We start from the raw sequence: 26,315 nt of genomic DNA, 5'->3' as shown, positions 1-26,315 counted from the left end.
TCTGTGGAGGAGTGTCTATGCAGGTCCTTTGCCCATATTTTAAATTGGATTTGTGTGTGTGTGTGTTGAGTTGTATATTTCTTTATAAATTTTAGAAATTAACCACTTATCTGATGTAACATTGGTGAATATGTTCTCCCATTCATTGGGTTGTCTTTTCAGGTTTTTTTGAAATAAAGTCTTCTTTGCTGTGTAAAAACTACCATATTTCCCCATGTGTAAGACACTCCCATGTTTAAGACACACCTTGATTTTGGGGCCTGAAATTTGAAAAATATGTATTACACAAAATTATTGAACTCAAGTTTTATCATAAAATTCGGACAACTCATCACTGTCAAAACTCCCATCCATTAGCTTGTCCTCATCTGTGTCTAATGACAAATCACTGTCTTCATATATTGCCTCATCCTCAGTTCCATCTATGGCATTTGAAATGCCACACTTCTACAACCACTGTATAAGATGTACCCAGTTTTTAGACCCTAAATTTTTCAGGAAAAGGTGTGTCTTATACATGGGGAAATATGGGATTTAGTTTAGTGTTGTCCCATTTGTTTTTTCTTTTGTTTCCCTTACCCAAGGAGATATATCAGAAAAAAATATCTCTATAAGAAATGTCTGAGATTTTGTGTCTATTTTTTCTTCTAGGATTTTTTATGGCTTTGACTCTAACATTTAAGTATTAATCCATTTTGAGTTTATTCATGTGTATGGTATAAGAAGGTGATCTACTTTTATGTTTTTATTGCATGTATTTTCCAATTCTCTCAACACCATTTATTGAATAGACTATCTTTACCCCATTGTATGTTTTTGCCTCCTTTAGGAAATATTAATTGACCATATAGGTGTAGGTTTATTTCTTGGCCGCTATTCTATTCCATTTAGCTATACATCTGTTTTTATGCCAGTACCATGCTGTTTTATTACTATGGACTTTTAGTTTAGTTTGATATCAAGTAGTATAATTTCTCTAACTTTGTTCTTCTTTATCATGATTGCTGTGGCTATTTGGGGTCTTTTGTGGATCTGTATAAAGTTTTGGCATATTTGTACTAGTTTTGTGAAATATGCCATTGGTATCTTGATAGGACTTGTGTTGAATCTATAAATTGCTTTAGGTAGTATGGACACTTTAATGATGCTAATCTATCTATCTTGGAACATTGTATATGCTTTTGCTTACTTGTACTTTCAATTCTTTCTTTGGTATCTTATAATTTTCTGAGTACAATTCTTTTACGTCCTTGGTTAAATTTATTCCTAGGTACTTAATTTTTTTTATACTATTGTAAATGGGTTTGTTTTCTTGGTTTCTCTTTCTGAGTTCATTACTGGTGTATAAAAATGCAACAGATTTTTGTATATTTATTTTGTATCCTGCTACTTCACTAAATTTATTCATCAGTTCTGGTAGTGTTTTTGGTGAAATCCTTAGGGTTCTCTATATACAATATCATGTCATCTGCAAATAATGACAGTTTACCTCTTCCTTTGCACTTTGGATTCATTTTTTCTTCCTTTCTGATTGCTGTAGCTAGGACTTCCAGGACTATGTTGAATAAGAGTGGTGAAAGCAGACATCCTTGTCTTGTTCCTGCTCTTAAGGGAAATGTTTGCAGTTTTTGCCCTTGAGTATGATATTGGCTGTGCGTATGTCATATATGGCCTTTATTACATTGAGGTATGTTCCCTCTGTTCTCATTTAGCTGAGAGTTTTGATCAGAAATAGGTGCTGGATTTTATCAAATGCTTTTTCTGCATCTATTCATACGATCATGTGATTTTTATCCTTCATTTTGTTTATGTGGTTTATCACATTTATTGATTTGCAGATATTGTGCCAACCTTGCTCCCCAGAATAAATACCATTGGATCATAGTGTATATCCTTGTAATGTACTGTCGAATTTGGTTGGCTAATATTTTGTTGAGGATTTTAGCATCTGTGTTTATCAGAAATATTGGCCTATAATTTTTTTTCTTTGTAGTGTCTTTATTAGGTTTTGGAACTAACACAGTGCTGACCTCATAAAATTAGCTTGAAGGTCTTCCCTCCTCTTGAACTTTTTGGAATAGTTTGAGAAAGATAGGTATTATAAAAAATATTTGTATTTAAATATTTAATGAAGATGGATTTTCTGTAGGGTAGAAACTTGTTAATTTACATGAAACAAATAAATTAGACAAAGTAATTAATGTATTTATTTACTTGATCTGGCAAAGCTATTAGACCCTACTTTCTATTGTGTTTCTCTTCTTTTCTCCTGATAATTTCCAACACATAAAAAGTACTTAATAGAGTGCTTTCAAAATATCAATTGCAATCATAGTCACCTCAGATGAATTGAATTGATTTCTGTTGAAGGAACTTGGGCATATATAGATTTTTTAAAAAGCAAAGCTCATTGAGTTCTGGTTTATATCTCCCATAAACAGCAATGGTTCTCACTTTGGGCTGCACTTTAGAATCACCTAAAGTGTTTTAAATCTTTTTTGACTTTAGACTGCACCCTGGATAATTAAATCATAACTTTGAGAAACATATGGGATCTAGATACTAGTAATTTTTAAAGCATTTTAGGTAATTCACACTTGTGCAATGTGACTAGAGTATATGAGTATAAATAAAGCAGGGGCAATTTACACCTGATAATGCCTAAATGTCTTTGTGAAGTAGAAAGACAAATTGTCTGCTGAAAACAATGATGATGAATGAAAGAGAGGGATCTGTAACAGGATGGGCTTTTGTGGGGAATGAAAACAGAGGTTCAGGGACAGTGAGACACACAGAAGAGTGATGCTAAAGGTATAACAAAGGATGAAAACCTGGATTATGTCTTGGGTCCAATCAAAATTATGTGATTTTTATTTGATAATACTCAGAAATCTGGACATTGACTGTAGGACTATTCGAGATTGGGAGTTTTTAGAACAGAAATAGAGGAAAGAAAAGGATCTGTTTCTGAGTTATTTAGTCTTGTCATTGATTTACCAAAACATTTTTTTAAAAGTGAGAGTAGGGGAAATACAGACACAGACTCCTGCATGTGCCCCAAAGGGGATCCACCTGGCAACCCCTGTCTGGGACCATGCTCACAACCGAGCTACTTTTGGTGCCTAAGGCAGAGGCTCCATGGAGCTAATTTCAGCACCTAGGGCCAACATGCTCAGACCAGTTGAGCCATGGCTACGGGAGAGGTAGAGAGAGAGAGAAGGGGGAAGAGGGAGAAGCAGATGGTTGCTTCTCCTGTGTGCCCTGAGCAGGGATCAAAGCTGGGACTGCGACACACTGGGTAGATAGATGCTCTACCACTGAGCCAGCCAGCCAGAACCCAACCCACAATTCCTTAAATGAATAGCAATGATGATGTTTATTGAACATCTAAGCTATTTTTAGTGACTCATGGATCACCTATGAAATATATGCAGGAGGCTCTTATCCACAGGTACCTACCAGAACCACCAGAGGGGTCTTTTCAAAACACATTTGCAGAGTATAACCTACTGATCAACAGCACGTCAAGGGACAATTGTTGGACTTCAACGTAGATGATTGTATCTTTAGTTTAAATGTTTAGATGTACCATTTCTGGCTCAAAGAGCATGCAAGGTTTTAAAGCCTGGCATTTGTAATGTTTTTAAAGTTCCATAAGAAATTCTGATGTCCACTCTGAGTGAGGGCTCCTGATTATAGTAAGTAGTAGGGACTGACCCAAACAGCAGGTTAAAAGCTGAGTGACCACATCCAGGTTCATGAAGGAAACTGTGGTCCAGATTTTCCAGAGTTACTTGAACTGGAGTTCATCACACCTGAAAATAGAATGTTGAGAGATTCCACAGAAGGCAGAAAGAAAGAAAGAAAAAAAAAGAGGATGTTGATTTTCTCTGAAGAAAATAAATAGCATTTTGAGTTCCCCTTTGCTTCTTTTTAAGAAAAAGCTTATCATACAATATGAGCCCAGTGTGTGAGCTGTGCTTCCATATGTGTTTTGCAATGTGTTTAGAGAGTACGTAAGAGGAACACTGTGTTCGAGGCCATGCGGGGGGATGGAGGGGTGAGTAGTATTTCCTTTCATACCCTCCCTTTGCTATTTAGAAGGGGGAAGTTTCAGGAATCTATGTCAATTCTCAATTTTTCTCCCCCTATTCAAGAAGTAAGTAGCCATTTAGCAGACGGGAGTGAGAGAAGGGTATAATTTCTGATTCACACATTCCAATGAAGTAGAGCTATCAGGGTGAGGTCAGTGTGGTTTGGGCCAGAAACTAGACTGCAGTGATCCCAAAAGACATAGGACGTCCAAGGCTATTAGAATGTGAGTTAGGGCTCCCTCTGATTAGGCCACCTTAACAGGATTTTAACAACTTGATTGTCAATTTTTTCCTATATGGAAAAAGTACGAACAATTTCAATATATAGAGTCAGATTCTTGAGAGTTGCAAGAAATTTCAAAATAATATTTCAGGGAGACTGACAGAAATAAGGAAACATGAATGCAGCATGCATACTTTGTAATAACAATCCTTGTTTGTTATATCATTATTAACCAACAAAAGTTTGTAGCCCCAGCTTGAAAGTAAAGGCATAGGTCATTGATTTTCGAACTCTAGATTTTCTTGTCTGGGATTGAAGAGAGTGAAATAGGCTGTTGAATTGACGGCCTGCACAATGAACACACATCCTTGGTTTTTGTTTACATGCTGTGGAGTAATAGTGGGGTCCTAGGTATAGGAACCCTGTTTTGCTCAGACTCTGCTGCTACATGCTATTTTAGGACCTCAAGTCCTCCTATTTCTGGGTATCATGGGGTTTTCAAAGATTGCTTCCTATGACACAAATGTCTTCCCGTAATCACACATTGGTGCTTTTGTCCCCTGACTAGTGACTTCTGACACTGATAGTACCTGGGAAGCCTGTGAAATGTGTTGAACCATGGCTGCTGCGGTTGGTGTCATTTCCCGTTGATGTCAGCACGGGTCCTGCTGGGCTGTGCAAGTGCCATGCCACGTGGGCGTGCTCTGCTGGGCCCAGAGCCATTATCTGTCTTCCCTTACCAGTGACCGACCAGGTCCCCAGGCTGCCCTGCCAGGAATTCCTGATTCCTCCAGGGGGAAGTTTCAGGAATCTATGTCAATTCTCAATTTTTCTCCCTCTATTCAAGAAGTAAGTAGCAGACTAGAGTGAGAGAAGGGTGTAATTTCTGATTCACACATTCCAGTGAAGTAGAGCTAACACATTCATGTTGGCCAGATCAGTCCTATGGGCTTGCTTAAAGGGTTCTGTTTAGGACCTGGGCCAGAGGACCATCTGAATGGTAGTCCCTGTGCTGGACTTGAAAGGCCTTCTTCCTGTTGACATGGAGGATGAGGGTAGGGGCATGGGATGTCGTTATTTGGTGTGGGTTTTATGCTTTATTATTATTTTTTTAGATTTATTGAAATATAGTTGATATATAACATTGTATAAGTTTAAGATGAACAATGTGATGATATGGCACACTTATATTTTGTGAAAAGATTACCACTCTAGGATCAGTTAACATTGTGAGCACCTCTCATAATTACCATTTCTTCTTTTGCAGTGAGAACAATTCAGATCTATTCTCTTAGCAACTTTCAAGTATATAATACAGTATTCTTAACTATCATCATCCTATTGTACCTTAGATCCCCAAAACTTAGCTTACAATGGAAAGTTTGTAATCTTTGGTCCCCGTTTCTCTCACACTTCAGTTCCTGGTAACCACTAGTCTACTTCTCTAGAAGGAAGTTTTTCTTTTATAGCGTGGTGGTTAAACATTTATACAACTGGTTTTTATGCTTTAGCTGACTTGCCTCAGTTCAGTTTATTTTTTTTAATCTTATTTTTATTAATTTTAATGCAGTGACATTGATAAATCAGGGTACATATGTTCCGAGAAAACATCTCCAGATTATTTTGACATTTGATTATGCTGCACACCCCTCACTCAAAGTCAAATCGTCCTCCGTCACCTTCTATCTGGTTTTCTTTGTGCCCCTACACTCCCCCCACTCCCTCCCTCGCCTTACTTGCCCCTTCCCCACCCCTCCACCCCACTCCCTGTTACCATCACATTTTTGTCCATGTCTCTGAGTCTCGTTTTTATGTCCCATCTATGCATTGGTTCATAATAGCGAAGATCTGGAAACAATCCAAGTGTCCGTCAGATGACGAGTGGATTAAAAAGCTTTGGTACATATATACTATGGAACACTACTCAGCCATAAGAAATGATGACATAGGATCATTTACAATAACATGGATGGACCTTGATAACATTGTACGGAGTGAAATAAGTAAATCAGTTTATTTTTTCCCCAGGATTTCCATTGCTCCCTCATGCCAATAGATTCCAGGACAGAAGTTTACTCAGCTTTCACTCAGCAAGTCTTTCTGGAGAATCTGTTCTAAGTCAGGTACTCTGTTAGGTGCTGGGGGCACCACAAGTGAAAACAGCTCACAGCCTTGTGGGAAAAATAGCATTCTTAAATTGCACTAACATATATATATATTTTTTTATTTTTTATTTTTTTTAATAATTTTATTTTTTTAATGGGGTGACATCAATAAATCAGGATACAAATATTCAAAGATAACAAGTCCAGGTTATCTTGTTGTTCAATTATGTTGCATACCCACCACCCAAAGTCAGATTGTCCTCTGTCACCTTCTATCTTGTTTTCTTTGTGCCCCTCCCCACCCCCTATCCCTCTCCCATTCCCCCCTCCCCCCCGTAACCACCACACTCTTATCAATGTCTCTTAGTTTCACTATTATGTCCCACCTACGTATGGAATAATACAGTTCCTGTTTTTTTCTGATTTACTTATTTCGCTTCGTATCATGGCACTAACATATATTGATAAAGCTGAGGAAAGTGCTGTAAAGGCTGTATATCAGCTCATTTCCACTTGTCTCAGTCTTTGCTACCCAGCTTGGGTTCATGTGGGGTTCCTAATTTTGATCTGGACCCAAGCACTTAACTGGCAGTGACATTGCAAACCATTTCAAAGTCTAGAATTATTTGTATTTGGAAGTAAGATAATTATATGCTTTTCTGTTTAAATTTAAGTGAGAGGAGGGGAGATAGAGAGACAGACTCCCACATATACCCCATCAAGGATCTACCCAGCAACCCCCCTTCTGGAGCCATGCTTGCAACCGAGCTATTTTTAGTGCCTGAAGCAGAGGCTTCAGTGAGCCATCCTCAGTGCCCAGGGCCAACATGCTTGAATCAATCAAGCCATGGCTGCAGGAGGGAAGAGAGAGAGAACGGGGAGGGAAAAGGGAAAAGAAAGCTGATGCTCACTTCTGTGTGGCCCAACTAGGAATAGAACGTGGGACTTCTCCATGCAGGGTTGATGCTCTATCCACCGAGCAAACCAGCCAGGGCCAACTATGTGCTTTTTAACATTTTACCTTACTATTTATGTTTCATTTAAATATACTCAATATTATATTATATATAATATAGTAATACATATTATAGTGTATATTAGTTATTAGTATCTTGATTAACATAGTACAATTATTAATTATGTTATAAAATTAGAATGCAGGCCCTGGCCGGTTGGCTCAGTGGTAGAGCATCGGCCTGGTGTGCAAGGAGTCCTGGGTTCGATTCCCGGCCAAGGCACACAGGAGAAGCGCCCATCTTCTTCTCCACCCCTCCCGCTCTCCTTTCTCTCTGTCTCTCTCTTCCCCTCCCGCAGTTGAGGCTCCACTGGAGCAAAGATGGCCCGGGCGCTGGGGATGGCTCCTTGGCCTCTGCCCCAGGCGCTGGAGTGTCTCTGGTCACAGCAGAGTGACACCCCGGAGGGGCAGAGCATCGCCCCCTGGTGGGCAGAGCGTTGCCTCCTGGTGGGCGTGCCGGGTGGATCCCGGTCGGGCGCATGCGGGAGTCTGTCTGACTGTCTCTCCCCGTTTCCAGCTTCGGAAAAACACACACACACACACAAATTAGAATGCAGTAATATGAATATATAAAAATGAATTTTCTATGTATATATTATAAATCAAATCACATTCTCTAGTCTAAACATGTATTAACTAAGAAGAAGGGCCAGAATATCCCACATAAAAAACTAAAGATTAAAAATTTTAGATTAGAAAATTTTCTCAATCTTTGAAAATAGACTACTTAGTGACGTCACGGAAATGGCGCCGTGAGAAGCACGTCCGACAGCTCTCCCCTAAATCACAACAAATTTATCAACTAGAAACAGAAAAATTTATCCTCAGAGCATTCCGGAGTTCCACACAAACTGAAAGCAAAAGGACTGTTATCACTTGAATCTGAGAGACGAGGGTGTGGAGGAAGCTACCGCAGCGACGCTCATTCAAGCCGCCAGGAAGTGCGCCCGCGTGCTATCAATAAGACCACCCTCAGATGCCGATAAGAAAGAGGAAATCGAATATTATGGATACAAAAGAAAGAGAGGTAACACAAATAGATGTGGAAAAATCTATGGAGAAAAGACTTAACATATTGGAAGCCTTGGAGCTAAATGACAGAGAATTTAAACTAGAAATCTTAAAAATACTCAGAGATATACAAGAAAACACAGAAAGGCAATATAGGGAGATCAGAAAACAACTCAATGAACACAAAGAATATATTACCAAGGAAATTGAAACTATAAAAACAAATCAAACAGAAATGAAAAACTCAATTCACGAGCTGAAAAACGAGGTAACAAGCTTAGCTAACAGAACAGCCCAGATTGAAGATAGGATTAGTGAAATAGAAGACAAACAACTTGAGGCACAACAGAGAGAAGAAGAAAGAGACTCAAAAATAATAAAAAACGAGAAAGCCCTACAGGAATTGTCTGACTCCATCAGAAAGAATAACATAAGAATAATAGGTATATCAGAGGGAGAAGAGAAAGAAAATGGAATGGAGAATATACTCAAACAAATAATAGACGAGAACTTCCCAAGCCTGTGGAAGGAACTAAAGCCTCAAATTCAAGAAGCAAACAGAACACCAAGTTTTCTTAACCCCAACAAACCCACTCCAAGGCACATCATAATAAAGATGACACAAACCAATGACAAAGAAAAAATTCTCAAGGCAGCCAGGGAAAAGAAGAGTACAACATATAAAGGAAGGCCTATTAGATTATCATCAGATTTCTCAGCAGAAACTCTACAAGCTAGAAGAGAGTGGACCCCAATATTTAAAGCCCTGAAAGAGAGGAACTTTCAGCCAAGAATACTATACCCATCAAAGCTATCCTTCAAGTATGAAGGAGATATAAAAACATTCACAAATACAGAAAAGATGAGAGAATTTATCAACAGAAAGCCCCCACTCCAGGAAATACTAAGGGGGGTTTTCCAACCAGATTCAAAGAACAAAAGAAAACAACACCACAAGTAACAGCTCCACCAAGAACACAATAAAACCAAACTTAAACTGTGACAACAAAGGAAAAAAAGGGGGGAGAGGATGGAGATTAACAGTAGCAAAGGATGATGAAGTGCAGAAATACTTATAAGATAGGGTACTACAATGAATATGGTAGGTACCAATGAAAAGGGTACCTACCTTTTCATTACTTAATGGTAACCACCCTTGAAAAAACCACCACAAAAACACTTGACTTAAAAAAGGTAGCAACAGAGGAAAGAAGTATGGAACACAAACAAACAAAAACAAATGATAGAAAAACAAAAGAGAAGAATCAAACTAGATACAAAACTAACAGAAAGCAATTTATAAAATGGCAGTAGGGAACCCACAAGTGTCAATAATTACACTAAATGTAAATGGATTAAACTTACCAATAAAAAGACACAGAGTAGCAGAATGGATTAAAAAAGAAAATCCAACTATATGCTGCCTACAAGAAACACATCTAAGCAACAAGGATAAAAACAAATTCAAAGTGAAAGGCTGGAAAACAATACTCCAAGCAAACAACACCCAAAAAAAAGCAGGTGTAGCAATATTCATATCTAATAATGCTGACTACAAGACAGAAAAAGTACTCAGAGACAAAAATGGTCATTTCATAATGATTAAGGGGAAGTTGAATCAAGAAGACATAACAATCCTTAATATATATGCACCAAACCAAGGAGCACCAAAATATATAAGACAGCTACTTATTGACCTTAAAACAAAAACTAACAAAAATACAATCATACTTGGAGACCTCAATACACCGCTGACGGCTCTAGATCGGTCATCCAAACAGAGAATCAATAAAGATATAGTGGCCTTAAACGAAATACTAGAACACCTGGATATGATAGACATCTACAGGACACTTCATCCCAAAGCGACAGAGTATACATTTTTCTCTAGTGTACATGGAACATTCTCAAGAATTGACCATATGTTGGGCCACAAAGACAATATCAGCAAATTTAGAAAAATTGAAATTGTACCAAGCATATTTTCTGATCATAAAGCCCTGAAACTAGAATTCAACTGCAAAAAAGAGGGGGAAAAACCCACAAAAATGTGGAAACTAAACAACATACTTTTAAAAAATGAATGGGTCAAAGAAGAAATAAGCGCAGAAATCAAAAGATATATACAGACAAATGAAAATGAAAATACGACATATCAGAATCTCTGGGATGCAGCAAAAGCAGTAATAAGAGGAAAGTTCCTATCACTTCAGGCCTATATGAACAAACAAGAGAGAGCCGAAGTAAACCACTTAACTTCACACCTTAAGGAACTAGAAAAAGAAGAACAAAGACAACCCAAAACCAGCCGAAGAAAGGAGATAATAAAAATCAGAGCAGAAATAAATGAAATAGAGAACAGAAAAACTATAGAAAAAATCAATAAAACAAGGAGCTGGTTCTTTGAAAAGATCAACAAAATTGACAAACCCTTGGCAAGACTCACCAAGGAAAAAAGACACAGGACTCAAATAAATAAAATCCAAAATGAAAGAGGAGAGATCACCACAGACATCATAGAAATACAAAGAATTATTGTAGAATACTATGAAAAATTATATGCCACCAAATACAACAACCTAGAAGAAATGGATAAATTCCTAGAACAATACAACCTTCCTAGACTGAGTCATGAAGAAGCAGAAAGCCTAAACAGACCAATCAGCAGGGAGGAAATAGAAAAAACTATTAAAAATCTCCCCAAAAATAAAAGTCCAGTCCCAGACGGTTATACTAGTGAATTCTATCAAACATTCAAAGAAGACTTGGTTCCTATTCTACTCAAAGTCTTCCAAAAAATTGAAGAAGAAGCAATACTTCCAAACACATTTTATGAGGCCAACATAACCCTCATACCAAAACCTGGCAAGGATGGCACAAAGAAAGAAAACTATAGACCAATATCTCTAATGAATACAGATGCTAAAATACTAAACAAAATACTGGCAAACCGAATACAACAACATATTAAAAAAATAATACATCATGATCAAGTGGGATTCATCCCAGAATCTCAAGGATGGTTCAACATACGCAAAACGGTTAACGTAATACACCATATCAACAAAACAAAGAACAAAAACCACATGATCTTATCAATAGATGCAGAAAAGGCTTTTGATAAAATACAACACAATTTTATGTTTAAGACTCTCAACAAAATGGGTATAGAAGGAAAATATCTCAACATGATAAAGGCCATATATGATAAACCATCAGCCAACATCCTATTAAACGGCATAAAACTGAGGACTTTCTACCTTAAATCAGGAACAAGACAGGGTTGTCCACTCTCTCCACTCTTATTCAACGTGGTGCTAGAAGTTCTGGCCAGAGCAATCAGACAAGACAAAGAAATAAAAGGCATCCATATCGGAAAAGAAGAAGTAAAGCTATCACTTTTTGCTGATGATATGATCCTATACATCGAAAACCCGAAGGACTCCACAAAAAGATTATTAGAAACAATAAACCAATACAGTAAGGTCGCAGGATACAAAATTAACATACAAAAGTCCATAGCCTTTCTATATGCCAACAATGAAATATTAGAAAACGAACTCAAAAAAATAATCCCCTTCACGATTGCAACAAAAAAAATAAAATACCTAGGAATAAACATAACAAAGAACGTAAAGGACCTATATAATGAAAATTACAAAGCATTGTTAAGGGAAATCGAAAAAGATACAATGAGATGGAAAAATATTCCTTGTTCTTGGATAGGAAGAATAAATATAATCAAAATGGCCATATTACCCAAAGCAATATACAAATTTAATGCAATTCCCATCAAAATCCCTATGAGATTTTTTAAAGAAATGGAACAAAAAATCATCAGATTTATATGGAACTATAAAAAACCCCGAATAGCCAAAACAATCCTAAGGAAAAAGAATGAAGCTGGGGGCATTACAATACCTGACTTTAAACTATATTATAGGGCCACGATAATTAAAACAGCATGGTATTGGCAGAAAAATAGACACTCAGACCAATGGAACAGAATAGAAAGCCCAGAAATAAAACCACATATATATGGTCAAATAATCTTTGATAAAAGGGCCAACAACACACAATGGAGAAAAGAAAGCCTCTTCAACAAATGGTGTTGGGAAAACTGGAAAGCCACATGCAAAAGAATGAAACTCGACTACAGCCTGTCCCCGTGTACTAAAATTAATTCAGAATGGATCAAAGACCTAAATATAAGACCTGAAACAATAAAGTACATAGAAGAAGACATAGGTACTAAAATCATGGACCTGGGTTTTAAAGAACATTTTATGAACTTGACTCCAATGGCAAGAGAAGTGAAGGCAAAGATAAATGAATGGGACTACATCAGAATTAAAAGTTTTTGCTCAGCAAGAGAAACTGATATCAAAATAAACAGACAGCCAACTATATGGGAACTGATATTTTCAAACGACAGCTCAGATAAGGGCCTAATATCCAAAATTTACAAAGAACTCATAAAACTCAACAACAAACAAACAAGCAATCCAATAAAAAAATGGGAAGAGGACATGAACAGACACTTCTCCCAGGAAGAGATACAAATGGCCAACAGATATATGAAAAGATGCTCAGCTTCATTAGTTATTAGAGAAATGCAAATCAAAACTACAATGAGATACCACCTCACCCCTGTTAGATTAGCTATTATCAACAAGACGGGTAATAGCAAATGTTGGAGAGGCTGTGGAGAAAAAGGAACCCTCATTCACTGTTGGTGGGACTGTAAAGTAGTACAACCATTATGGAGGAAAGTATGGTGGTTCCTCAAAAAACTGCAAATAGAACTACCTTATGACCCAGCAATCCCTCTACTGGGTATATACCCCAAAACCTCAGAAACATTGATACGTGAAGACACATGTAGCCCTATGTTCATTGCAGCACTGTTCACAGTGGCCAAGACATGGAAACAACCAAAATGCCCTTCAATAGAAGACTGGATAAAGAAGATGTGGCACATATACACTATGGAATACTACTCAGCCATAAGAAATGATGACATCAGATCATTTACAGCAAAATGGTGGGATCTTGATAACATTATAAGGAGTGAAATAAGCAAATCAGAAAAAAACAAGAACTACATGATTCCATACATTGGTGGAACATAAAAATGAGACTAAGAGACATGGACAAGAGTGTGGTGGTTACCAAGGGTTGGGGGGGAGGGAGGACATGGGAGGGAGGGAGGGAGAGTTAGGGGGAGGGGGAGGGGCACAGAGAACTAGATAGAGGGTGACGGAGGACAATCTGACTTTGGGCGAGGGGTTTGCAACATAATTTGATGACAAAATAACCTGGACATGTTTTCTTTGAATATATGTACCCTGATTTATTAATGTCATCCCATTACCATTAATAAAAATTTATTAAAAGAAAAAAAAAAACAAAAAAAAACAAAAAAAACCCAAAAAAAAAACAAAAAAAAAAAGAAAATAGACTACTTTAAAATCTATAATATTATCAGTTTTTAGCAATTTTTTTTTCCAGTGTTAGATTAGTATATGAATTCACACTGCCTACAATCCTGCACTGATACATTTATCTATTGTCAGATTTATGTAATGCCAGGTAAGGAACTGACACCAAATCTCAGGGCTTGGGAATTGACTGGATAAGATCTAATGCCTTTCTTCAAGTTGCCACAGCTATGTCTCAGCTGGGAATGTATGCTCATGGGCTCTTCCAGAACGGATGATGTGTTGAATATTTTTCTTGAATTCATTATTATTATTATTTATTATTATTTCTTGGTGAAACTGGCATACAGCTTTGAGCAGAAGCAGCAGTGTGCTCGTCAATGTTTAAACCACTGTCACCCTAGATAGGAAAAAGCCCTCATTTGTAGAATTTGCCAGTTTTTCTGGTATGAGCACCAGCTATCAAGGTGATGTCAGTTAACACTGATCATGGAATTGGGAAGAGATACACACAGTAGTAGGTTCTTGTTAGCGCTGCAAGCTGTCTCTTTCTGCACAGAGAATATCTGTGGGGTAGAATTTTTCTTTGTGATGTAAATAAACAGGCAAATAGGAGAATTAAACTCATGACTTTGTTAAGGCTCTGTAGTGTGACACTGTTTCGCAAACTTTCTGCCTTTCCGGATATGTGAGACACTGGGTGACAGTATAATTATGAACAAAGTTTAACATACTGTAAGCACTCTTACTATACTGCTTACAAAATATAGGGGATAATTCAAAATGAATATGAAGCAACAAAATATCCCCTAATTTTTGTTAGCAGTGTATTTGCTGCATTCTGATATTTTCTACTTTAACTCACTTAAAATGGTAAACTGGTTTTTTTTTGGGGGGGGTTGTGTATGTGCAGAGACAGAGAGAGTCAGAGAGAGGGACAGATAGGAAGGGAGAGAGATGAGAAACATCAATTCTTTGTTGCGGTTTCTTAGTTGTTCATTGATTTCTCATATGTGCTTTGATTGGGGAGCTACAGCAGACCGAGTGACCCCTTGCTCGAGCCAGCGACCTTGGGCTCAAGCTGGTGTGCCTTGCTCAAACCCATGCTCAAACTGGCGACCTCAGGGTCTCGAACCGGGGTCCTCCACATCCCAGTCTGACGCTCTGTCCACTGAGCCATGCCCTGGCCAGGCTAAAATGGTAAATTTTTAGTGATGGATACTTGTTATTTATTTAACAGATATATGGCTGTTTCTATGTGTCTATTTTAAATGCTTTACAAATGTTGACTAGTTCCTTCATCATGACTACCCAAAGAGGTAGGTGCTGGGTTCTACATTTATTACTTGGCAATGATGTTATTTGTCTTATAGACCTCAGATAACACTTCTTGAAGGAAGCAAACTATGCACAGTACAGTGATTTTAATCAATGGGAAGTGTCAAAATAACAATGTTTATAATTTGCCTTGGTATCTGTTTTAATTTATTACATTTTCTTTTATTCTCTAAGAGTATTATGACTAAAAGTGCTTTGTGTACTTTTTCTTTTTAATTCAATAAGACTCACTTTTCTACTTTACCAGATATTTTCCCCTAAAATGTTATGTCTAAATGATTAGCATTTTACTTTTCTCTGGAGCATTTTCCTCTCACAAAAAAAGTTGATTTTGAGGACTCTTAATTAAGACTAGCCAGAATTTTTCCGAATACTTCTATACTTTGATCTTCTAGTTGTTATGAGTTGATAACAGTTTCCTTTTTCATCAGCTCCCTCAACAGCCTCAAGAGCCTCTGCTGACCATGTCTCCGCGACCTCTGTGGCTCCTTTAACATTCATTCTCCTCTTCTTCCGTGGCTTTCCATCAAACTTAGAATGAAATCCAAAACCTATATTATAGATCATAAGGTTCTACATAATCTGACTCAGCACAGACAGTGTGATCTAGTGGTTAAGGTTCACCATCCAGTCTCTCTCCTAGCTAGTTGTGTGACCTTGAAAACAATTGTTAATCTCTCTGTGCTTCAGTTTACTAATCTTTAAAATGGGAAAATAATAGTATCTACATCATAGATTTTTAAAAATAAGGACTAAGTGGATTAATAAATAGCAAGGGCCTAGAAAAGTGCCTGGCATATAGAAAGAAATTAATAGATATTAGCCCCTCTCCTCTCCCCTCTCTGCTGCTCCAGCCCCTCTCTAAACTCTTTTTCATTCCGTCTTTCTAGGTGAAGGATGCAATATTTACACAAGCTCTTTTTACTACCTGAAAATTTCCTTTTCTACATTCTTCACCGAATTCACTTCTTTTTCTTCACGTTTGTGCTTAATTAACTGCCGTTTCTCAGATAAGCCTTCCTAGCCCCCTGTCTAATTCAGACCCTCTGTGATAGCCTCTTATCACAGAACTCACCTTTGTTTAAAGCAGCCCTGCCACAATTTATTCTTCTGTGTTTATGGATCTGATTACAGGAGACCAGAGTGGTGGAGACAGAGATGGTTTCCACAGTACTTGCTACATCATTCTTAATGCCCAGCCTAAGCTTAGTGCAGCATTTTGAAGTTTGTCTGCTCATATCATTTGGGAGCCTAAATAGTGCTTTTATAATATCAGCTTCATTCCTGCCTTGCTTTTATGTACCTTTCCTGTGACTCTTCTCTCTTTCCCCCTTTTTATTGAAATAACTTTCATTCCTTTCTTTTTCTTTTTGCAAGAAGAATACATGCTCACTCTAGAATATTCTCCACAACTGATTTGTATGTTGTACTTACATTTTCTCTGTAAGGCATCTGAAAATTCTGGAAAACAAATGAGAGCTAGAAATACACCATTATAAAGAAATAATAAAGCAAAATAGTGATGTGTTACCTAATTAAACATTTATCTGTTAAGTCAAAATGATATTTTCCTAATTACTTAGCTTGCACAGTGAGGGCAAAAAGTCGTTTGACAACTGGCTTCCGATGTACGGAGTTATACAGAATGGCTGCTATTTTTGTTTTTATAGGGCAATGTGAACCTCTAGGGAAGTAAGTATATCTCTTTTTTATGCTTATATCTTTTATGGGTTTTGCACAAATCAAGATTGTTCTACCCAAATAGAACACTAAGAGCTAACAATAATAACAGGAAGAATTGCAGGTGTAAGTGGAAATTAAAAAATATTAATTCAGAGGGAAACTAATCATGGAGCCAAGGGGAACAGTATTAAACACATGAAAACACATTGCCCAGGAATAAATTTGCTGGTACATTCTGATGAACAAATTATTTCTCCATTTGTTCAACTTTACCTTGTCCTCTGAGAGGCCAGTGCTTCTCATCTGGAAAGAGGACAGGAGAGTCCCCGTTTCCACAGTTCGAAAGTGGTCTGTTGGGCTGTGGAGAAATAGGAAGCTCTGGGCTCTGATTTCACCAAATATAAATGGATTGGGACCTTAACATTTCATTAAAAACTAACTCTAGCTAAGAATTCAAGGTACTTCTAACAGCTCATATCTGCAGCTATTAAGATTCTTACTGACTGTTTAAAAGTGTTAATGTGTTACTTCTTAGATTGCCACTTCCTGGCATTGAAACAATGCTGAATTGGCAATTATCTTCAAAAGCCCAAATTCTACATTGTCTTCTTCATTTTGAAAAAAGAATTTGGGTTTCTATCCAGTTTAATCTTCTAAGAGAGGTGAAGTAGAGTTCTTTGGGAGGTGACACTTTTTTGTATTGATTTTTTTTTTTTTGTAAAATGAGAGCTTGATGCTAATGATATTTGCTTTTAAAAAGAGATGATTTTATGAACATTAAAATTATATTTAGCATATAATTATCTCTTACTTGAGTATTATTTATTAAAATAATATTCATTCATGCCACAGTGACATCAAAGGTTGGTAAAGAAGTTTCTAAGGGTCAGGATCCTGCCAATTATTTATGAATGATTCATACCAGAAGTAAGAAATATTTCATCAAGAATTTAGATTATCTTTTTTTTTTTTTGGGGGGGTATTTCTCTGAAGCTAGAAACGGGGAGAGACAGTCAGACAGACTCCCGCATGCGCCCGACCGGGATCCACCTGGCACTCCCTCCAGGGGACGTCGCTCTGTTGCGACCAGAGCCACTCTAGCGCCTGGGGCAGAGGTCAAGGAGCCATCCCCATTGCCTGGGCCACCTTTGCTCCAGTGGAGCCTAGGCTGCGGGAGGGGAGGAGAGAGACAGAGAGGAAGGAGAGGGGGAGGGGTGGAGAAGCATATGGGCGCTTCTCCTGTGTGCCCTGGCCGGGAATCGAACCCGGGACTTCTGCATGCCAGGCCTATGCTCTACCACTGAGCCAACCGGCCAGGGCCTATCTTTTTAGTTTATAAATATACTCAACTCACACTTAAAATTTGAAAATAGTTAATTATATAAAAAGAAAACAGATTTATTTGTTCTTTAAACAATATCTACTTATAGTAATTAAACATTTTGTTAATCATTAATCAATAATTTAAAATAATTTTACTTTAGCTCAATAAATTTAAGCAAATTTTTATGGATTTTATTTCTTTAACCTTTATAGATATTCAATCTAATGACTCCCTTTAAATTTTGTTTTATCAAGTAATATGGAAGCTCATCATATTCACTAAGTAAACATTGTCAAGACCTGATAAATTTTTAGCAACAAAAATGGTGCTTAAATGGCTATATGTTTGAAAAAGAGTATGTTATATACCTTTTTTATGTATAAAAACCATACCATCAACAATGTTAGTAAGTCTTTATTTTTTTTAATTAAGTGACAGGCAGGGGGGCAGAGAGACTAATTCCCACATGCACCCCTACTGGGATCTACCCAACAAGCCCCCTACAGGGTGATGCTCTGCCCATCTGGGGCCACTGCTTCATTCCTCGGCAACCGAGCTATTTCAGCACCTGAGGCAAGGCCATGGAGCCATCCTCAGCACCCAGTGCCAACTTACTCAAACCATTCAAGCCATGGCTGTGGGAGGAGAAGAGAGGGAGAGAAGGGGGAGGGTTGGAGAAGCAGATGGTTGCTTTTTCCTGTGTTTCCTGACCAGGAATCGAACCCAGGAGACTTCCACAGGTTGTGCTGATGCTCTACCACTGGCCAGAGGCCTGTTAATAAGTCTTGAGATTTGAGGATCTCTTCATAATCCCCCAATCTCAATACCCACGTGTACACAGAGAGTCACACACACATACACACACCCGTAATGTTGATGAGGAAATGCCCTACTCATTCAGATGACTGGTGTGTTGACTCAACAAAGCCTGTGACCACAAATAAGATGCTTCAGTTTAACCAAAGTTCAAAACTTTAGGGAAAGAACAGGTTTAAAAATTTTTTTAATTTTATTTTTTAATTACAGTTCACATTCAATATTATTTTGTTTCAAAACAGTTGCAGGGATATAAAATACAGCATAGAGAATATAGGTTTAAAATCTTGGATTCAGTGTCTCCTGTCACTAGACTTTTTCATGGCTAGATTCCCTCTTATCACTAAACTCCAAGCCTGAAGATCTGGGTTGTAGTGATTTCCGTGGGCCTCATAAAATGACAAGATTAGACCATTGTACTTTGATTTGACCATTGAATTAGATGCATTTGATTTTATGATAGATGTGTGTTTTAGAATTAGCACATGAAATGATAGGTAATAGCAGCAATAAGGGTAAGAGATCATCAATTGGGGTCAGACAAGTCTGGGTGGCAGTGCCAGCTCTGCTCAATGATTACGGTGTATTTAAATATAGGTGTCACTTTACCTCTTGGGCTTCCATTTCCATTCTTATAAAATGGGAAGTAATCTCTGTCTCTCAGTTTCTCAGGATTTGTCACTGTGTGACAGTGCTTACCCCAGTAAACAACAACAGCTATTGCTACAAAATGGTAAGAGTGAGTTAGGAGCCGAACCCGGAGGCAGAGGAGGACATGAAGAGCTTTCTCTGCCTCCGTTTATTTTTTCCAGTATGCTACCCATTGTTGTTCCAAGTGTAAAACAGACCTCAAGGAAGTGACCACTTATACTTTTATTTTTTAATTTTAAATTCAAATAAAATTCTAAAAATAAAAGTTTTTCACGTTCAATAAAATTAAAAATTTTTTAAAAATAAATTAATTCATTGCAGGAAATGAAGACAGGCACATCCACACAACCACTTTACAAGAGATAAAAACTGTGTCAGATCAAGGGGGACAAAATGCAGGGGACCCCGCACCTCCCCAGCCAGCCAGGAGGACCCAGACATCACTGCCGCCCGTGGCCACGACGCAGAGCCCTGCTCCTGAGCAGGCAGGACCCCAGGAACCCTGCTTCCAATCCGGAGTCCTGAGAACTATGTCCCAGCAGGACGTGCGTGCAGAGATTTTCCTGTGGAGCTTTCTGTTGTGGTCGGACACCATAGAGATGGTACGTGTGGCCGGCCACCAGGATGTGTACAAATCAGCCTGGCTATACCCAGTCTATATATTCAGTTTTATTTCACTCCTTCGAATTATTTTCACTCCCCAGAACCCTCTTCTGAATTCTCTGGGCATCCTGCTCCAGGATTTACCCTTTATTTTTGTCAGACTTAGTTTAATCATTGCCCTGGGAACGATCACACCCACATTGGGGCTTTGTAAAAATGTATTGGTGACTCTCTCTTATGTTTACTTCAATTACTTAACCAAATTCAGGGTTTTCTCTACCTTTGAATTGTCTTCATTTTAAAAAGAAAATGGAATAGTCAAGCCTCTTTATTATGCATGTGTACACATTTGTCTTATGTGATTACATATAATGCTTACCTTGATGTAAATAATTAGATACATAATTTTGTAATTTGCTTTCACTATGTTGGGACACTCTGGAATATTCATGGTAGGGGCTCTTAATTTTATCTGACTTTTAGATGGTAGGAAGATTTGTGAGAGATTTATGTGTGCCAGAGCGATGTTTTACAGAAACTGTCTTCAATGATCTGTGGGAACAGACAGCTTAAGACTGCACAAATGAACTTATGAACTTGCCTACCACCCCTATTCTCAACCAGCGCCCAAAACTCACTGTTTTGTGCTTTATATTTCTCTCTCATGCTGACAAACCTTATTTGCAGCTGTTAAAAAGTTTAGTTTCTGGCTTTATGACTCTGGGCAAGTTCTTTGACCTTGATCTAAAAGATGAGCATAATACTAGTACTTTAATAGGCTTACTAGTATGTGAATAAGGTTGAAAGGATTCCATGAGGGAGGGGATGTTTTCATCACATTGTCTGGCTAACAATAACTCAATAAATAGCCTGACCTGTGGTGGCGCAGTGGATTAAGCATCGACCTGGAAATGCTGAGGCCGCCGGTTTGAAACCCTGGGCTTGCCTGGTCAAGGCACATATGGGAGTTGATGCTTCCAGCTCCTCCCCCCCTTCTCTCTCTGTGTCTCTCCTCTCTCTTTCTCTGTCTCCCTCTCTTCTCTAAAAAAAATGAATAAATAAATTTTTAAAATAATTTAAAAAATACAAATAAAAAAAAAACCTCAATAAATGCTAAGGATTTTAAATGTACCAAGTCAGAGAGAGAAGTAGCTAAAAACATTGTGTCAATTTTCCTGTTGTATTCTTTTCTGTGCCCCTCTTTACTCTCAAAAATAATAATTCAGACCATGCATTTGTGAAAAATAAAATGTAAAAATCTTAAGTTTACCTCAGACTGTATGTTTTTATCAAGTAGCATTATATTCAGAAGTGAGAACTGTATGATTATACGGATTGGAGTCGGTATGAGCATTGATTAATGAGGCATTTCAGTGTCTCCTGGGAGTCCTCATAGGGCCTGTTATAGCATATTAGTAAGACCATCACTGTAGTTTTACTTTTCTGAGTTATCTATTAATTTTTAAATTTGGCTTTGTCTCTTTGTCTCATCTATCAATCCAACAGAAACTTATAATACATCTAGAAGAATTTTAATATAAATAATTTCTTTTAAATTATGACAAGATATTTTTATTAAGAACCTAAAACCAATTAGTTGATTTGTAATATTCCTAAATATGACAATATATTGCATAAATTTATATTTATCTTTATATTGGAATATATAATGTGAATAGTGGTCATACATACTGAAAAGTATTTAGAATGTATTTTGTATCTCATATTTGAATATGAGTGTGCCTGATATTTGGGGAAGTTGCTACACTTTATACAAATAATGAAGGCATGCATGGAAGATTACATGTAGGAGGAAAATTGTTGAATATCTAATTTTATTTAATATTTTATTATAAGAGTATATATATGTTTATAATATTCAAGTCTGTGGTACATAATAGAAATTGTAGCAAATTTTGCTAATGAAACTATTTCTACAGTGACTGATTAAAAGTTGTTATTAAAACTATATTGATCAAAATTAAAATAAAATTATATTGAAATTCTCATAGTTTCTAATGGTTGTTGAGTCTATGCCTCATATTGCTTTTGTCTCACCTTTAAAAAGCTTGCTTTTCTGCTATATAAAAGTATACATGCAAAAAACTGGCAGGACAGGTAGTGGGCTATATGGTACTTCATTTCAAGCAATATTTGGAGCTCAGCTGGTAACTATGTCTTCATTTAGTGTCAGGCTCACATAAAGTTAGTTGTAGGAAAGATACATTTTAAAAAGTTCATTTATGGCCCTGGCTGGTTGGCTCAGTGGTATAGCATTGATGTGGATGTCCGGGTTCGATTCCTGGTCAGGGCACACAGAAGAAGCGACCATCTGCTTCTCGACCCTTCCCCTCTCCCTTCTTTCTCACTCTCTTCCCCTCCCACAACCAAGGCTCTGTTGGTTTGAGTGCATTGGCCCCCAACGCTTCATCTAAGGTACTAAAAAATATAGCTCAGTTGTGAGCATGGCCCCGATGGGCAGAGCATTTGTCCTGGACAGGGGTTGCCAGGTGGATGCTGGTTGGGGTGCATGCGGGAATCTATCTATCTCTCCTCCTCTCACTTGGAAAAAAACACACCACAATGAGATATCACCTCATACCTGTCAGAATGGCTATCATCAATAAATCAACAAACAACAAGTGGTGGCAAGGATGAAGAGAAAAAGAAACCCTTGTGCACTGTTGGTGGAAATGCAGCTTGGTGTAGGCCAGGAGTCCCCAAACTACGGCCCACAGGCCACATGCGGCCCCCTGAGGCCATTTATCCGGCCCCCGCTGCACTTCTGGAAGGGGCACCTCTTTCATTGGTGGTCAGTGAGAGGAGCATAGTTCCCATTGAAATACTGGTCAGTTTGTTGATTTAAATTTACTTGTTCTTTATTTTAAATATTGTATTTGTTCCCGTTTTGTTTTTTTACTTTAAAATAAGATATGTGCAGTGTGCATAGGGATTTGTTCATAGTTTTTTTTATAGTCTGGCCCTCCAACGGTCTGAGGGATAGTGAACTGGCCCCCTGTGTAAAAAGTTTGGGGACCCCTGGTGTAGGCACTGTGGAAAGCAGTATGGAGTTACCTCAAAAAACTAAAAATTGAACTGCCTTATGACCCAGCAATTCCACTTCTGGGACTATATTCAAAGAAACCCAAAGCACTAATTTGAAAAAGTATATGCACCCCTATGTTCATTGCAAGATTATATATTTACAATAACCAAGATTTGGAAGCAGTTTGAGTATCCATCAGTAGAATGGATAAAAAAGCTGTGGTGTATACGAACAAAGGAATACTACTTGGTCATAAAAAGAAGGAAATCTTATTCTTTTTTTACAGCATGGATAGACCTCAAGAGCGTTATGGTAAGTGATATAAGCCAGTCAGAGAAAGACAGGTACCATATGATTTCACTCATATGTGAAATCTAAGGAATAAAATAAACTAACAAAATAGATACAGACTATAAATACAGAGAGCAGACTGACAGTTGTCAGAGGGGAAGAAGATTGGGAAACTGGGTGAAAAAGGTGAAGGGATTAAGCAAAAAAAAAAAAAAAACCCAACTGACCTGTGGTGGCGCAGTGGATAAAGCGTCGACCTGGTAATGCTGAGGTCGCCGGTTCGAAACCCTAGGCTTGCCTGGTCAAGGCACATATGGGAGTTGATGCTTCCAGCTCCTCCCCCCTTCTCTCTCTCTCTCTGTCTCTCTCTCTCCTCTCTAAAAATGAATAAATAAAAAAAATAAAAAAAGTGAACTCTAAAAAATAAAAAAAATAAAAAAACACAAAAAACCAACAACAAAAAAAACCCTCATAGACATAGAAAAAAGTGTGGTGATTACCAGAGGGAAAAGAGGGTGTGGAGAGGTAGAAGAGAATATAAGGGAAATAAATGGTGAGAGAAGGAGACTTGCCTTGGAGTGATGAACACAATACAATATACAGATGATGTATTATATAATTGTACACCTAAAACCTATATAATTTTCTTAATCAATGTCACCACAATAATAAAGAAGTTAATTTTTTAAAATGACATAATTCTTAACATGTGTGTGCCTAGCAAAAAAGCATCAAAGTATATGAGGCAAAACTGATAACTTCAAAAAGAAATACATAAATCCACTCCTCCCAGAAACTGGCAATTTCAGTTGGCAGCAAGTCAGTAAGGATATAGGTAAGCTGAACACCATCAATGATTTGGATATAATTGGTATCTGTAGACTTGTTCATCTAATAACAGCAGAATATAAATTGTTCCCAAGCTTATATGGAACATTCACTAGTATCAACCACATTCTGGGCCATAAAACACACTTTAACAACTTTAAATAAGTAGGAATCACACAATGCTTGCTTTTGTAATAGAATTAAACTAGGAATCCATAACCAAAAGAACAGAAATATACCAAAATACATGAAGATTAAACAATACACTTTTAAATAGCACAAGTGTTGAAGAAGAAATTTCAAAATAATTAGAATATATTTTGGAGTATGTGAAAATTAAAAACATCAAAATTTGGGGGAAACAATAAAAGATGTGTTTAGAGAAATATTTATAGTATCCATTGCATATATTAGAAAAGAAAGCAGATGTAAAATCAATATCCTAAGTTTTCATCTTATAGAATTAGAAGAAGAGGAAATTAAATACCAAGTAAGAGAAGAAAAGTAATAAAAGGTATTAGAGCAAAAACCAATAAAATTGAAAACAAAAAATCACTAGAAAAAATCAATGAAACAAAAAGTGTTTATTTGAAAAGACTAATAAAGTTGATAAGGCTCAAGCCAGGCTAAGAAAGAGAGAAGACACAACTTAGTAATATTAGAAATGAGATCACTAAAGATCTCCTTTAAAGTAAAACAATAATAAATAACATGAACCACTCTATACCTATATATTTGATAAACTAGATGAAATAGACCAAATCCTTGAAAGACACAATGTGTCAAAACTCACACAAGAAGAAAGAGATGATCTGAATAGGTCTATACCTATTAAAGAAATTGAATCAACAATTAATAATCTTTCAAAATGGAAGGCACTAAGCCCAGATGGTATTAATGATGAATTCTACCAAACATTTAAAGAAGAAATTATACAAATTTTTGCAATTTCTCTTTAAGAGGACAGAGGAGGAGGGAATATATCTTAATTCATTCCATGAGACCAACATTACCCTAATACTAAATCAGGCAAGCACATTACAAGTAAAGAAAACTACAGACCCTTATCTTTCATGAACATTATGCAAAAATCCTCACCAAAATATTAGCAAATGAAATCCAAAAAAATATAAAAAGGATTATATCTCACTTAATTGTGAGATTTATCTCATAGATGCAAATCTTGTTCAACATCTGAAAATCAGTTAATGTAATCTAACACATCAACAGGTGAAAAGAGAAAAATGACATGATTATATCAATTGATGCAGAAAAATACATTTGAAAAAATCCAACACCCATTAATGATTAAAAACTATATATCCCAGGAAACTAGAGAGGAACTTTCTTAAATGAATAAAAACTATTGACAAAAACCCTACAGCTAACATCATACATAATGGTGATAAATTTAAACTTTTTTCACTAAGATCAAGTACATGGCAAGGACATCCCCTCTCACCACACTACTTTAAAACATCATATTGGAAGTTCTTCATAATTCAATAAGGCAAGTAAAGGAAATAAAAAACATACAGATTAGAAAAAGGCATTATCTGAGGTCGCGGGTTCGAAACCCTGGGCTTGCCTGGTCAAGGCACATATGGGAGTTGATGCTTCCAGCTCCTCCCCTCCTTCTCTCTCTCTGTCTCTCCTCTCTCTCTCTCTCTCTGTCTCTCCCTCTCCTCTCTAAAATGAATAAAAAAAAAATTAAAAAAAAAAGAAAAAGAAAAAGGCATTATCCTGTCTTTGTTTACAAATGACATGATTGTCTATGTAGAATTAACATAAGAATTAACAAAAACCTCCTGAAACTAATAAGGGATTACAGCAAGGTTTCAGGATA

The 26,315-nt window shown here is 37.1% G+C and overlaps 1 protein-coding gene across 1 annotated transcript in view; it reads left to right on the top strand.

Moving 5' to 3' along the window:
• Positions 1–22,311, top strand: part of TMEM236 (transmembrane protein 236) — a 55,851-nt gene extending 33,540 nt beyond the window's left edge. Inside the window, exon 4 of the mRNA XM_066232942.1 lies at positions 20,023–22,311. Coding sequence (XP_066089039.1) covers positions 20,023–20,606 — 584 coding nt within the window. The 3' untranslated portion in view covers positions 20,607–22,311. The remainder of the gene's footprint in view (positions 1–20,022) is intronic.
• The last annotated feature ends 4,004 nt before the right edge of the window (positions 22,312–26,315 follow it).

This window comes from Saccopteryx bilineata, chromosome 5 (assembly GCF_036850765.1).
Source record: "Saccopteryx bilineata isolate mSacBil1 chromosome 5, mSacBil1_pri_phased_curated, whole genome shotgun sequence".
NCBI classification, from domain to species: domain Eukaryota; kingdom Metazoa; phylum Chordata; class Mammalia; order Chiroptera; family Emballonuridae; genus Saccopteryx; species Saccopteryx bilineata.
This window is presented reverse-complemented; position numbering and strand designations above follow the sequence as displayed.